Here is a 14,854-nt window from a genome sequence, read left to right on the forward strand (position 1 = left end):
TAATGGAGTTCCCACTATTAATACCCCATGATGTTCTTCGAGGCCAAGAAACATGACTTCACTTTAAAAACCTATCAGCATTACTATATGAGGTGTAAAAGGGCAGGATAAATAGTTTTGATGTAAGGGAACAGTTGCTCTGGCTAAGAGACACAGTGAAAAAACTATTTATAATGTCAATATCTGGCACTGTACCTCAACCAACAGCAAAATCTGCTCAAGGCTCAGTAAACCTAACCCATCTGGCTTATTCAGATGTTTTGTTTTTTTTTTTTTTTTTTTCTTTAGACAGGGCCTTACTATGTAGTCCAAGATATCCTTAAACTCACTTTGCAGTTCAGGCTGGCAACAATCCTCCTGTCTTAGTCTCTGCAGTGCTGGGATTACAAGAATGTATTCCCATACCTTCATGATATAGCTTTTTGTCTTTTTGATAAATTAGTATTTCCTAGGGTTGTGGAGTTCAGTAACATTAAATGAAAATTCTGGTGACAGTAGTACAATCTTAGAGACTTCATCAAAGAGTAAAAAGGTCTTATGGAATAGATGTCAATTTTTACGTTTAAAATATGAATAAATTATCTTTAAGACCCTGGCATACTTTTTCACTCCTTAAGAATGTTATAATAAGGAGGTTGGGGGAAAAAAACCAAAAAGTAACAACAAATCAAGAATGTTATAATAAATCTTCTTAGATAAAATTATATTTTTATGGCTGAATATTAAGAATTACAGTTGCTGCCAGTTATGACACATGCCTTCAATCTTAGCACTTGGGAGGTGGAAGCAGACGGATCTCTGTGAGTTCAGAGTCAGCCTGATCTACATAGCAAGCTCTACACTATCAGAGTTGCATAGTTAGTTCCTGCCTCAAATAGACTAACAGACTGCCACATAAAGGAATTACAACTGAGTGAACAAAATAAACCAACTCACAGGTAAAACATTTTAGAATGTATTTGTCCAGCTGGTTTTCTGCTTATTAGTGAGTACCTATACATTTTTTAAGCAAAAGAATGTCTTTCCATGCTTATAAAATGTATTTCTACCATACATTCTTTTGTTTTGTTTTGTTTTGGTTTGGTTTTTCGAGACAGGGTTTTTCTGTATAGCCCCGGCTGTCCTGGAACTCACTTTGTAGACCAGGCTGGCCTCAAACTCAAAAATCCGCCTGCCTCTGCCTCCCAAGTGCTGGGATTAAAGGTGTGTGCCACCACGCCCGGCTCTACCCTACATTCTTATACATTGACTTATTTTGTGTACATGTATGTGTGGGTATGCATGCTATGGGATGGGAGTTGGTTCTCTTCACCATGTGAGTTACAAGGATCAAACTCAGATCCTCAGTCTGATGTGCTGAGTCATCTCACCAGCCCTACAATATTGCTTTAGTAGTTGTCGCATACAACAATGTATTATAATCTAATACTGGGCCTTCAGGCTGTTTTAGATACTTTGAAAAAAATGCCAGGAGTACCACATTCCTGTTAAACTTTTGCATAGAGTGCCAGATACCAAAGCAAGCAAAGAGGTAGGCAAGTTTAGGTCCCAACCCTCATAAAACGACTGCTGGTTAAATTGGAACCTTTATGTTGAACATAAGTTCTTTAGCATTCCCAAGAATAATTCCTGGAAGCCAGTTTGCTGAAAACAAGTATGCACAGTTAATAGGTTTTTATGAATATATACCGTCAAACTACTCTCCAGAAACATTGCATATATTTATGCCAGCAATATGTAAAATATTGAAATGTCTAAGAGCAGTGAATATAATATCTAAAAGACAGACAATGTACCATTGTCAATTAACTTGAACCTGATTTCTTAAGGGCCAAGTCAGGCTCATTTGGAGGAACTTATAATTAAAATACTTAGAAACTTCCCAAGTGGAATATTTAAAGTCAATTTTTCTTTAAGTAAGAGAATATTTTTAACTAAATAAAATTATTTGCCAATGAACTTGGACTATCCGGCTTCTTTAAAATAACAGTTTGTTCAGGAAAGGTGGAAAAAAGCTAAACCATTTTCCTTTAATTCTCACATTTCACATTAAGAGATTACCCCAATCGTACCTGTAAGGTAAAAAATCAGCTCAGGGGCCCCAAGACCAAGTTCTCAGCACAAAGGAGAGTTGTTTGTCCCAGAGAGACGGGGGTGGGGGGTGGGGGGGGGGAGGGAATCAGAGACAAAGGACAGGAGGTAGGAGGAGGGAGAGTGATGCTTTTACTTGCCTGTAGATAGATGGATCATTGAGGTCAAGAGTCTCACTAACATAGTCAGAGAGGATGAAGGGGAACACCGGGTACTGCATGAGATCATTGAAGGACCGGCCCGCATGCTTGTTTAAATGAGTCAAATATTCAAAATTGGTAATTTGCCCAGTATACCATAGGTTCGTCAGGGCGGTGATGTTGCCGTACTCCAGAAGACTTGGGAGGTTGTTTGTGAGGATGCTCTGGTGCACATCATCACGGACCTCAACGGAGAGGAGAAAAAGACACCTGATAGTTTTACATTTTTCTACATTTCTTGATACTTCCCTAGAAAAGCAGAGCATTGTAGACATGTTATTAATCTAAAATCCTCCGTGAAATCTGCATTAAATGATAGAAAACCAAATCTGACTGCAGTTTCCTTCCAGAGGCAGGCTCTTAGTCATTAGGCTTACTGCTAGAAGAGTTTGCTTATAAAGTTATCTGGAAGAAACTTCTGCATTATCTGCTCATAATTTCCAAAGAAAAGTTATGCACAGAAATCACTTAGACATAGATACTAAAAAAAAATTAAATAAATGTGCACCATGATGTATTGACAGTCTGATTATATCAGAAAAGATCTGTTCGGTGTCTTCCTGCTAAATCCTTTATGCTGTTATTGTATCTGTAATATGGAGGTGATGATGTTTATCTCATAAGAATTAAATACAATATCTTATGTAAGTAGGATACAAACCTACCCACTACAGACTGAAAACATAGAGGATCAATTTCACCAACCCTGTGTTTCTTGGGATTGAACCCAGGGCCTTGTTCACTCTAGGCAAACATTCTACCACTGAGCTATATCCTAGCTTCATAGATCTTTTAGAGATTAATGAAAGTATTGTCACAGAAAAGGGGGTAAGTGGGTTTGGAAGATCCACCTAGAAGTCCCTATTGCAAATGTAGGAAGAAGAGCCACTGATGTAACAGTGAGAGGTAAGACAGAAAGAAAATGACATGAAAGACTAACTGGGAACAGACAGAAGAAACACAGTGCTGAAAAGCCCAAAATATCACCTAAATTTAAAAACTGTCAAACACTAATAGATGGAGAGCAATTTGTGAGAGTGTACTGACACTGGAAGGAATAAAGCTTTCATTCATCCAGTACATAAGTCACACTCATGTGCCAGCAGTGTTCCAGGTGCAGGTGACGAACACAAAACAAAGGCAGGTCTAGACATTCTGCAGGGAGAGCACAGTACGGGGCACTAAAGAGCAGAATGGAGAAAGCACAGCAAAGGTGGCAGGAGTGCTGGGCACCACTGGGTTGGTTACAGAGGGGCTACTTGTGGTAGTTTGAATGGAAATGGCCCTCATAAACTCATGTTTAGGTTTTGGTCAGCAGGGAGTGGAGCTATTTGAAAGGATTACAAGGATTATTAGGAGTTGTGATCTTGTTGGAGGAATGTCACTGGGGGAGGGCTTTGAGGTTTTAAAAGCCCATATTAGGCCCAGTTTTCTTCCCCCCCCCCCCCCGTCCCCCTCTTCCCTCTCCCTGTCCCTCTCTCCCCGTGGATGGGATCAGGACGTACTTCTCAGCTATTACCTTAAGTGCCATGCGTGTTGCCATGATTCCTGACATGATGATAATGGATTAAACCTCTGAAACTAAGCAAGCCCCAATTAAATGCTTTCCTGAGAGTTGCCTTGGTCATGGTGTCTCTTTCACAGCAATAGAAAAGTGACTAAGACACTCATATTTTATATAGTCAGGGTCAAGAGGGAAGGGATGTTATTTACTAAGGGACTCTCTGTTGAGGAAACACTTGATCGATCAAGGGGTCTGAGAGTGAGTCATTGGGAATTCTATGGAGAAAAGCATTCTGTGCAGCAGTTAAGTACAAAGGCCCTGCAGCATCAGTGTGTCTGATATATTCAGGAAGAAAACTTCCATGGACAGAGTATGAATACTGGAGAGAAAATCAGTTAAAGTCAGGAAGTAATAAGGTTCCTGACTGCCCAGGGCTTTATTAGGCTCTTGTAAGAGCTCTGACTTTCAGTGAGTAGCATGACAAGCAACAAGAGAGTTTTGACTGGAGTCAGGAAGCAGACTGAAGGGATGGGGTGTGGTTACAGATGGGCAGTTAAAAGGCTGCTACAAATACTTTTGGTGACAAATGCTGGCGGCTCAGTAGCAGTTCAGTCAGGTCAAGAGTATGTGCAGATGGAGCAGACATTCAGGGTGAGAGGGATAGCAGAGTTTATAAGGATACTCAAGGTTTTGGGCTTGAACAACAGAGAGGTGAGCTTTCATTTTATGAAAAAGGGAAAGGGTATTTTCAGGGTGGAGATAGCAAATCAGAATTAAATTAAATGGGTGTGGTGTGAAGGGGAGAGGCCTGAGAACTGACAGAACTCTAAGTTGTAGGATACAGACTGCTCTGACAGCCACAAGATGGGTGGCAAGAGGTCTGAAGAATGAGCCTGAGCTACTCAAGAAGGATCTGCAAACATGCTGAGTGGGAAAGCTGGTGATGGAAAAATTGGAGCCCAGATAGGGGGTTATCAAGAGTGGAAAGGAAAGGCTGGTCAGCATGTCACATGCTTCTGTGGGACAGGTAAGGTGCAGAGCACGGAGGTAGCAGCAGAGGCTCTGGCAGCCTGTGCAGGATGAAGAAAAGAAAGCAGGAGCAGAGCATTTCTGGAGAGAACCTAAGGGATCAAAGGTAGAAGGGACTACAGGGACAACAGGTGGTAGCCAGCACGTGTACCTTCTCCCAGGGCTTCCCTCCCCTATCCCTCACCACCCCCAAAAAAAGGGCCATGGGGAAGGGATGGCATATCAAGGATAGACTGTATCCTAAACAAGTGCTAACTACTCCTTTCAGTCACTTTGGGGACTTCAAATTTAACATTTTAGAAGTCAGAGAATTTTTATAAGATTAAGGGCTTCATTAAGACCCTTAATCATCAGGGAAATGCAAATCAAAACAACCCTTAGATTCCACCTCACACCAGTCATCAGAATGGCTAAGATCAAAACTTCAGGTGACAGCACATGCTGGCTGGCGAGGATGTGGAGAAAGAGGGACACTCCTCCATTGTTGGTGGGATTGCAAGTTGGTACAACCATTCTGAAAATCAGTCTGGCGGTTCCTCAGAAAATTAGACATAGTACTACCGGAGGATCCAGCAATACCTCTCCTGGGCATATACCCAGAAGATGCTCCAACTGGTAAGACGGACACATGCTCCACTATGTTCATAGCAGCCTTATTTATAATAGCCAGAAGCTGGAAAGAACCCAGATGTCCCTCCAAAGAGGAATGGATACAGAGAATGTGGTACATTTATACAATGGAGTACTACTCAGCTATTAAAAACAATGAATTCAGCTGGGCGTGGTGGCACATGCCTTTAATCCCAGCACTTGGGAGGCAGAGGCAGGCAGATTTCTGAGTTTGAAGCCAGCCTGGTCTACAGAGTGAGTTCCAGGACAGCCAGGGCTACACAGAGAAACCCTGTCTCAAAAAACAAAAACAAAAATAAACACAAAAGCAAAACCAAAAAACCAATGAATTCATGAAATTCTTAGGCAAATGGATGCATCTGGAGGATGTTATCCTGAGTGAGTGTGATGGTTTGTATATCCTTGGATCAGGGAGTGGCACCATCTGAAGGTGTGGCCTTGTTGGAATAGGTGTGACCTGGTTGGAATGGGTGTGTCACTGTGGGTGTGGGTATAAGATCCTCACCCTAGTTGCCTGGAGGTCAGTCTTCCACTAGCAGCCTTTGGATGAAGACATAGAACTCTCAGCTCCTCCTGCGCCATGCCTGCCTGGATACTGCCATGCTACCACCTTGATGATAATGGACTGAACCTCTGAACCTGTAAGCCAGCCCCAATTAAATGTTGTTTTTTATAAGACTTGCCTTGGTCATGGTGTCTGTTCACAGCAGTAAAACCCTAACTAAGACAGTGAGGTAACCCAATCATAAAAGAAGTCACTTGATATGCACTCACTGATAAGCAGTTATTAGCCCAGAAACTTAGAATATCCAAGATACAATTTGGAAAACACATGAAACTCAAGAAGAAGGAAGACCAAAGTGTGAATACTTTGTTCCTCCTTAGAATAGGGAACAAAATACCCATGGAAGGAGTTACAGACACAAAATTCAGAGCGAAGATGAAAGAAAAGATCATCCAGAGACTGCCCCACCCGGGGATCGATCCCATATACAACCACCAAAACCAGACATTATTGCATATGCCAGAAAGACTTTGCTGACAGGACCCTGATATAGCTCTCTCTTGTGAGGCTATGCCTGTGCCTGGCAAATACAGAAGTGGATGCTCACTGTCATCTATTGGATGGAACACAGGGCCACCAATGGAGGAGCTAGAGAAAGTACCCAAGGAGCTGAAGGGGTCTGCAACCCTATAGATGGAACAACAATGTGAACTAACCAGTATCCCCAGAGCTTGTGTCTCTAGCTGCATATGTAGCAGAAGATGGCCTAGTTGGCCATCAATGGGAAGAGAGGCCCCTTGGTCTTACAAACTTTATATGCCCCAGTAGAGGGGAACGCCAGGGCCAAGAAGTGGGAGTGGGTGGATAGGGAAGCAGGGCAGGGGGAGGGAATAGGGGACTTTCAGGATAGCATACGAAATGTAAATGAAGAAAATATCTAATAAAAATTGAAAAAAAAGGATTAAGATATAAGATATATTTTATATAATCTTAGAGTACTAATTTAAGAAAATTAACCTTCATTTAATTAACCTTCATTTAACTAGTAGCATCGGTCACAATATCATTTCAATAACTACATATCTAGTGATAGTGGATTTACCTTGGTATTGTCAAATGCTAATAGGAGTGTTCTGCCATTTGTTAAAAAGATTTCTACAGCATTATCTCTTAGTTGCCACCAGCGCCTGTGAACTTCTTTAATTTCCTCATATGTCCAAGAAAATGATGCCGGCTCTAACTCCCCTTGGAGGCTCTAAGACAAAGAAAACAGACAAAAGCATTTTCATCACCTAAAACCCCATCAAAACAAAGCACACAGTCATTCTTCCATGCCAAAAACAAACAAACAAACAAAAACCCAAAAAACCCCACTATCTGGAAACCCTCCTACTATATATAACACTGCATATGTTAGAGAGGATTTAGGAATAAAAAACACTCTTTCTAAACCTGTTTCGGTTTGTACAACACTGAAAGCTTCATCTGACATAATATGAGAATTCAGTCTTCATTTTTACAACAAACATTAACATATCCAGAAGACTCTGTTATTATTACCCAGCTATGTAGACATTAAAATGGCTGAGTTATTCAATTATATAAAAATTACTGGTCGAATCCACTGTCTCCTTCATGAGATACGGTTCGACCCAGAGCTCTGCCATTATGGCTCTGCCATTAAACGGTCAAAACCACTGTCTCCTTCATGAGATACGGTTCAACCCGGAGCTCTGCCATTAAAAGGTCGACACCTCTGTCTCCTGTGGGAGATACGTGTAGGCCCAGAGCTCCGTCATTAAACTACCTCATGTTTTTACATCAAGATGGTCGTCTGTTTGTGATTCTTGGGTGCACACCAAATCGGGAATTGAGTGGGGTTTCCCCACTAGGTTCTTTCATTTGGAGGTTCCACCAAGATTTGCGTGACACCCAGGAACCCCGAAAGATCCCTTGGAGGTACGTTTGTTTGTGTGCGTCTTACATGTTGTCTGTTGTCTAAGTGTGGCACCACTGAATTTGTGTCTTGGTTTGTGAACTTGTGTCTTGGTTTGTGAATTTGTGTCTTGATTTTACGGTTCTGAGATCATGGGTTCAAGTCCCACCTCGTGCCTTGTCTTATGGTTCTGAGATCGTGGGTTCGAGTCCCACTTTGTGCCTTGGTTTTACGGTTCTGAGACTGTGGGTTTGAGTCCCACCTCGTGTCATGGTTTTACAGTTCTGAGATTGTGGGTTCAAGTCCCACCTCGTGCGTTGGTTTTACATCTGGCAGAGTGAGGAACGAGTGTGCTTAGATACTGGTGTTTTCATGTTTTTATGTTTGTTTGTTTTTCTCTGTTATTGTCTTGTTCTGTTGTGGTTTTCGTCATGGGACAGACTGTGTGTGTGTCAACCCTTTCTTTCTGACTGTGGACTTGGACTGACATTAGGACAGAATTTGTGAGTGATAGTTAAGAAAAACAACTCGGGGCTGTTTTCCCTCAAACGGGCCTGCTCCCCCACGTGTGCCCCTGACTGCTCGGAGAAACTCCAAGGCCACACTGGGAACTTGCAGCTTTGGTGGCAGCCGTGAGCACTGGCTGAGGTGAGGTGCCACGTGAGAAACCATGGCCTAGGGGGGAACACCGATGTGGAGGTTTCCCTGGGATGCCCACCCCACCACCACCACCATGGATTTCACTGCCTGTGGGATGGGCAAGAAAAGAAAGAGGGGCGAGGCCCGCCTGGCTTCCTAGAGTGGCCGTGATGCCTGCTGGGGAGGGGCTGACTAGAGTCACAGCCTCTGCCACCCCCCACACACACCCCTGCTCCCCGAGTTGGCCTGGTGCAGCCAGCTGTGAGAGCTGCCTTCTCTTTCCCTGCCCCACGTGTTTTCTCCTGTAGGGCAGCCCCGCCCTAAGCTGCTAACCAGTGAGGGAGACATCTGCCCACTTAAAACTTCTGTCTCAGGTAAGGAGCACCTATGAGTCTAATCACCAGGCTCTGACAAATGTGTATAGAGGTCTAGAAAAAGGTGAGCTTAGACTGTAAGGAAGAGCAAAGCTTCAGCAGACTCAGGAGAGATAGATGACAGTGAAAGTAGAGATAAAGAGATTAGAGAGGTCCGAGATGAGAGAGATACCCCAAATGAGAAATATTCAGAGTAGAACCAGTAAGTAAGAGGCAGAGAAGGCGTATTATGAGAGAAGACAGAGGAGAGAGGAGGGGGTAGGGTGAGAGGCAGAAGAAAGAGAAAACAGGAGGGATTGTAGACAAGAAAGAAATTTGACTAGACTCTTGGCCGCAGTGATAGGAGAGAAAGAAAAAGACAAGATCTAGACAGGAAATCTGAGCAACAGAAGACAGAGCCTCAGCTAAAAAGGCTCAGCTGTGTCAGACTGAAGTTACTTATTTGGAATACACCCTTCGAGACGGGAAGTAGTGGCTAAAGAAAGCCAGAAAAAAAGACTAACTCAGATCCCCACCCCAACTACACCAAGGCAAGTAGGAAAATTCCTGGGCACCGCTGGTTTCTGCAGGCTCTGGATACCTGGGTTGGCGACTTTAGCTGCCGTTGTACCCCCTAACCAAGGAAGGAGAAGTGTTTGTGTGGACTCCAGATCACCAGAAAGCCTTTAGAGAAATGAAAAAGGCCCTACTGATGGCCAGCCTTTGCCTGACCTAACCAAGCCTTTCGCTCTTTTTGTGGAAGAGAGATCAGGGGTCACCAGAGGAGTCCTTACTCAGACTTTGGGACTTTGAAAAAGGCCAGTGGCTTACCTATCCAAGAAGTTAGACCCTGTTGCCATCGGGCAGGTTTCTTGCCTGAAAGCTATTGCTGCCATAGCTCTGCTTGTCAAGGATGCTGATAAGGTCACTCTGGGACAGCAAATAACTGTAGTGGCACCCCACGCTCTTGAAAGCATTACCCGAAAGCCCCCTGACTGATGGATGACGAGATACCCTACTGCCCAAGACTTCACCTACTCATCATTGCCCTGACGTTCTGGCAGAAGAAACTGGTACTCGAAATGATCTGAAGGATCAGATCAGCCTTGGCCTGAGAGTTTGAGCTGGTACACGGATGGCAGTAGCCTCGCAGTTGAAGGACTGAGACAGCCAATGTGATAGCCAAGAAGATCCTAGAAGAAATCTTCCCGAGGTAATCAGGTCCAATAATGGACCTGCCTTTGTTGCCCAGGTAAATCAGGGACTGGCCAAGATATTAGAGATTGGTTAGAAGTTACATTGTGCATACAGGCTCCAAAGCTCAAGACAGGTAGAAAAGATAAATAGAATTCTAAAAGAGACTGGTGCAGACTTGGTGCTCCTTCCCCTTGCCCTATTTAGAACTAGAAATACTCCCTTTTGATTCAGCCTTACTCTTTTTAAGATCCTTTATGGGGCTCCCATGCCCATCACTGTCTTAAATGATGTGTCTAAACCTATATGTTGTTGTAATAATAATCTGTATGCTAAGTTAAAAGGCTTGCAGATGGTGCAAAAGAAGGCTGGTCACAATTGGCTACAGCGAATGAGCTGGGTACCACAAAAGACATCTCACCAGTTCCAGCCAGAGATCTGATCCACGTACACCTACATCATGCCCAGACCCTCAAGCCTCACTAGAAGGGTCCCTGCCTAGTTCTGTTTACTATCTCTTCTTATTCTGTTGATTTCTATTCTCCACATAGAGATATAGACTTCTAAAATTCTAAGATTAGAATTACTTAGTAGAAGAAGAGGGGAATGAAAGGAAATAAAACTTGAGACCTGTGATTCATGTAATGTATGTCAAATAGCCCAAAGAGTTGTTTGTGAGCTTTGAAACTTGGGGCTGAGAACATAGCAGAACAGGCCAGGACATGTCCGGGCAGGCCCGTCGTTAAGACATTCCTGAGACTGCTTAGCCATAAAGATAAAGAGAACGACATGCTGGACTGGCCCGGCACCTCCTAATCTCTCACCCTTCTGACCTAAGTTAAATGTTAACAGGCTGCTAATGTTTAAATGGACCAATCATGTGAAACTGCGCCAATTCCTCCCCCAGCCCCACCCCTTTTCTATAAAAAACCCCTAGCTTCCAAGCCTCGGGGTTGAATCCACTGTCTCCTGTGGGAGATACTTGTCAGCCCAGAGCTCTGTCATTAAACTACCTCGTGTTTTTACATAAAAAAAAAAAAAATTACCTTTCTGGCTGAAGGGGTTTGCAGCCCTATAGGAAGAACAACAATATGAACCAACCAGTACCCCAGAGCTCCCAGGGACTAAACCACCAACCAAAGGGTACACATGGTGGCACTCATGGCTCCAGTCACATATGTAGCAGAGGATGGCCTAGATCAATGGGAGAAGAGGTCCTCGGTCCTGTGAAGGCTCTATGCCCCAGTGTAGGGGAATGCCAGAGTGGGAAGGCAGGAGTGAGTGGGTTGGTTAGCAGGGGAAAGGGGTAAAGGGTTAGGGAGATTTTTGAAGGGGAAACTAAGAAAGGGGATAACATTTGAAATGTAAAAAAGAAAATATCTAATTTTTTAAAAAAGGAAAAAACAAAAAACAAAAAAACAAAACAAAACTACCTTTTATTTTGATGGCAAAAGTACCTGGTTAGCTGGGCGAGGTGGCGCACGCCTTTAATCCCAGCACTCGGGAGGCAGAGGCAGGAGGATTTCTGAGTTCGAGGCCAGCCTGGTCTACAAAGTGAGTTCCAGGACAGCCAGGGCTATAAAGAGAAACCCTGTCTCTAAAAGCCAAAAAAAAAAAAAAAAAGTACCTGGTTGTGAATTGGGAGTGGCAGGGAGCATTTATCTGTTACTGTTGAGGACAGTGATGAGGAAGACTGACACGAAATGATAGGAGTGCATTAGAATTTGAATCATAACTGTAATGCCGAGACCAGGTCCAATGGAAGAGGCAATGACAGTCTTCCCTTAAAAAGAGCCTTTAGAAACATGTTTGAATTCATACTAGTCTACACAGTGGTAGGTGAGCTCTGTCACTATATTGGATTCATGCAGTTTTAAATTTTGTCTAGGTTTAAGTAAACATAAACTTAAGTCACTACTTACTGAGCTTTCAACTGTATCAGAGGCATTGTCTTCCACAAAATACATTCCACATTTACCTGCAGGAAATAAGTGGACAGAAAGGTTTGAAGTGTGTGTGTGCATTATTGAATGTGGTGAAAGGTAGGAACCTCTGAAGTCTTCTGGCTTGAGTCTGAATACCAGCAGCTAGAAACAGTTCCACACACTCAATAAATACTTTAAAATAGTACCCATAAGATCTCAGTTGCTTCATCTTTCGTGCCTTAATCTTATTGCTAAAAAGGGGGAATTTCCAAAATTAATGTAAAAATAAAATTAGAATATTTACAAAACATGTATTAAGACTGCCCAGTTAGTGGCTCATTCTTACTATACGGATCATCTCCTTGGGTCATGTATCCAAGTCTACTAATCACACACAGGCTGTGAGGTCACCAGGCTGACTGCTACAATACTGAATACCTTATAACCAAATTAACTTTATTTTCCTTTAATAATAGCTTCTAAAAGCAAGAGAAGTGATGTTAGCAAACTACAGATGCCAAGAGAAGACATAAAGCTGTACTTTAGAAAGATGACAGAACAATAAAATATTTTGAGAGGCCTCATATACATAGAGCTTTTATGGTAGTGGTGTTATTTCATTAGTTATTTTTGTTAACCTTTTTCTGTGGGTCATTTATAGTTTAACTTTATCATTGTATGTACATGTGGGAAAATGGTACTATCTATGCATTCAAGTATCCACTTGGATCCTATACATGGAGGCTGTCTCTATAATGTCAAAGCAAAGCCACCTAAGTGATAGTTAAATAATTTTACCTCTTATGAAAACTGCTTAAAATTATTTAAGAATAAGGAAGGGTGAATATGAGTGAAACTCTTTTAAAACCAACTTACCTAACAACAATTCCCCAGCTGTCTCTCTAGATGGTGCAACACTGATACATCTTCGATTCACTCTGTCAAAACATGTTTAAAATTGCTATGACTGAATTTTTTGCTTTTATTTTAGACTTCAAGACTTTTTTATCTAGTAAAATATTAATGCAAAGCTGATTAGAGTTTCAGTAGCATGAGCTGGCATGTTAAAACCCAGACGATGCACATGTGCTATTTATGTAACATTCATCAGAAGGGAAAAGATGGAAATCGTTAGGACAAGCTAAGGATTCCTGCAGTTTGCATGCAGATATATGGGTTTGGCTACCTAAGAATGGTTTCATAATGCAACTAGACACAACTATGTTAGGTCATTCATACTTCAATATGTGAATGAAGTATGTGTTTGCTCTTGTTTTCATTGTTGTTTTTTGTTTGTTTTCGTTTGGTTTTTTGTTTTCTTTTTTTTAAAACGGGGACACTGTGATCAGAAAATTTCTGTTCTCAAGTCACTTGTCTTTTTAGGGTGTAAGGTTTCTAACTATAAAGTGGATACAATAGGGGATGGAGAAATGGCTCAGTGGTTAAGAGCACTGGCTGATCTTCCAGAGGTTCTATGTTCAATTCCTGGGAATCACAGGGTGGCTCAAAACCATCTACAATAGGATCTGATGCCCTCTTCTGGCATTCAGGTATACATTCAGAGCACTCATGCAAAAAATATATAGAATTAAAAATTTAAAATGTATACAATAATCACAACTAAAAGAATATGGCAACAATATTAACAACTAGTACATGCTGACACATTTAAATTCAATAATACTATAAAAGCCTGTATATGATAATTTCCCCTACTTACAAAGTGAGGAAATGGAAGCAGAGAGGCTTATGTCAGTACATTCCACTCCTGTGGAGAGCACCAGCAGCAACTCTATCTACTTTACAGAGACTAAAAAGTCAACTATAAAATACACATATGCTAGGAAGGGGCAGAGCTGGTGACTGATCTCCACTAAACCCCAATGTTACAAATGCATTTGGACTTTGTCATTCAACTCTGTCCTGTCTCAAGTCTCTTTTAAGACTTCCCTAATACCACAGTATTGCCAACAATACATTAAGTCTACAGTAAGTTAAATCTGTACATCCATCTAAGGGTGAAGGAGGGCATGGACTCAGATCTACCTGATGGATTCACTTGCAGCTTTGTCTTTGACAGTAGAAGAGAAGGAAGAATGAGTTTTATCTTCAAAAAGGTAAGAGAGTGGGGGCCTGACCACACCTGTGGAGAAAAAGTACACGGCATTTATCTAGCAACCATTATCTGTCATACCCACAGGCCAAGGCCAAAGCTACTGTTACCTTCTGACTTCTGTCTGTCCCTAAGGAGATACTTATTTGGAATAGTTAAATAGCATCTCTGCAAACGTCTCCTCTCTCGGTTTGGCCCTTCTGTTGGATCCAACTGCCATGAAGTTGGATAGTAGATTGGGTCATACCAGACTGCTCTGTAAGTTGAAATAAAACATCTTAGTGGTCATCGAAGGACTTACAACCTTAAAATCATAAAGACTGAGCAAATAAACACAATGGGCTTATTTAAGTACAAAACAATAGTCTGTACACAAGAAGAAATATATACGTAGAATAAAGACTGACAAAGAAAGTGAGTGTCTACCCCTGAGTCCAGTTCCCAAGCTCCCCTCTGCAGCAAGGGCTGCTTCCAGTTTCCTGTAGTTACTAGATTTTTTTTTCTTTTTCAAAATGTAAAGAAAAAAAATTGTGGTTATAATGACATCACCTGACTGTATCTAGTTATTTCAATTAAAAGTAAGGAATGGTACATTACTTTTCTTTCTGTCACTTATAATTCATCTTTTAAAAAATATGTATTTTTACATGTCTGAGCATTTTTCCTGTGTGTATGAATGTGGATTGTTTGTGTGCCTACTGCCTGAGGAGGCTACATGACAGTTTGGATCTCCTG

At 42.0% G+C, this 14,854-nt stretch overlaps 1 protein-coding gene across 3 annotated transcripts in view; it reads right to left on the reverse strand.

Moving 5' to 3' along the window:
- Positions 1-14,854, reverse strand: part of Lyst (lysosomal trafficking regulator) — a 175,270-nt gene that overhangs the window by 43,160 nt on the left and 117,256 nt on the right. For all 3 annotated transcript variants that reach the window (XM_029468643.2, XM_029468642.2, XM_021180035.3), the window contains 6 exons: positions 14,230-14,375; positions 14,053-14,149; positions 12,883-12,944; positions 12,004-12,059; positions 7,062-7,214; positions 2,232-2,476 (listed from right to left, as the gene is read on the reverse strand). In XM_029468643.2, the coding sequence (XP_029324503.1) occupies positions 2,232-2,476; positions 7,062-7,214; positions 12,004-12,059; positions 12,883-12,944; positions 14,053-14,149; positions 14,230-14,375 (759 nt within the window). The remainder of the gene's footprint in view (positions 1-2,231; positions 2,477-7,061; positions 7,215-12,003; positions 12,060-12,882; positions 12,945-14,052; positions 14,150-14,229; positions 14,376-14,854) is intronic.

Source organism: Mus caroli, unplaced genomic scaffold (genome assembly GCF_978045245.1).
Source record: "Mus caroli unplaced genomic scaffold, Mus_caroli_1 scaffold_15, whole genome shotgun sequence".
Lineage (NCBI taxonomy): Eukaryota > Metazoa > Chordata > Mammalia > Rodentia > Muridae > Mus > Mus caroli.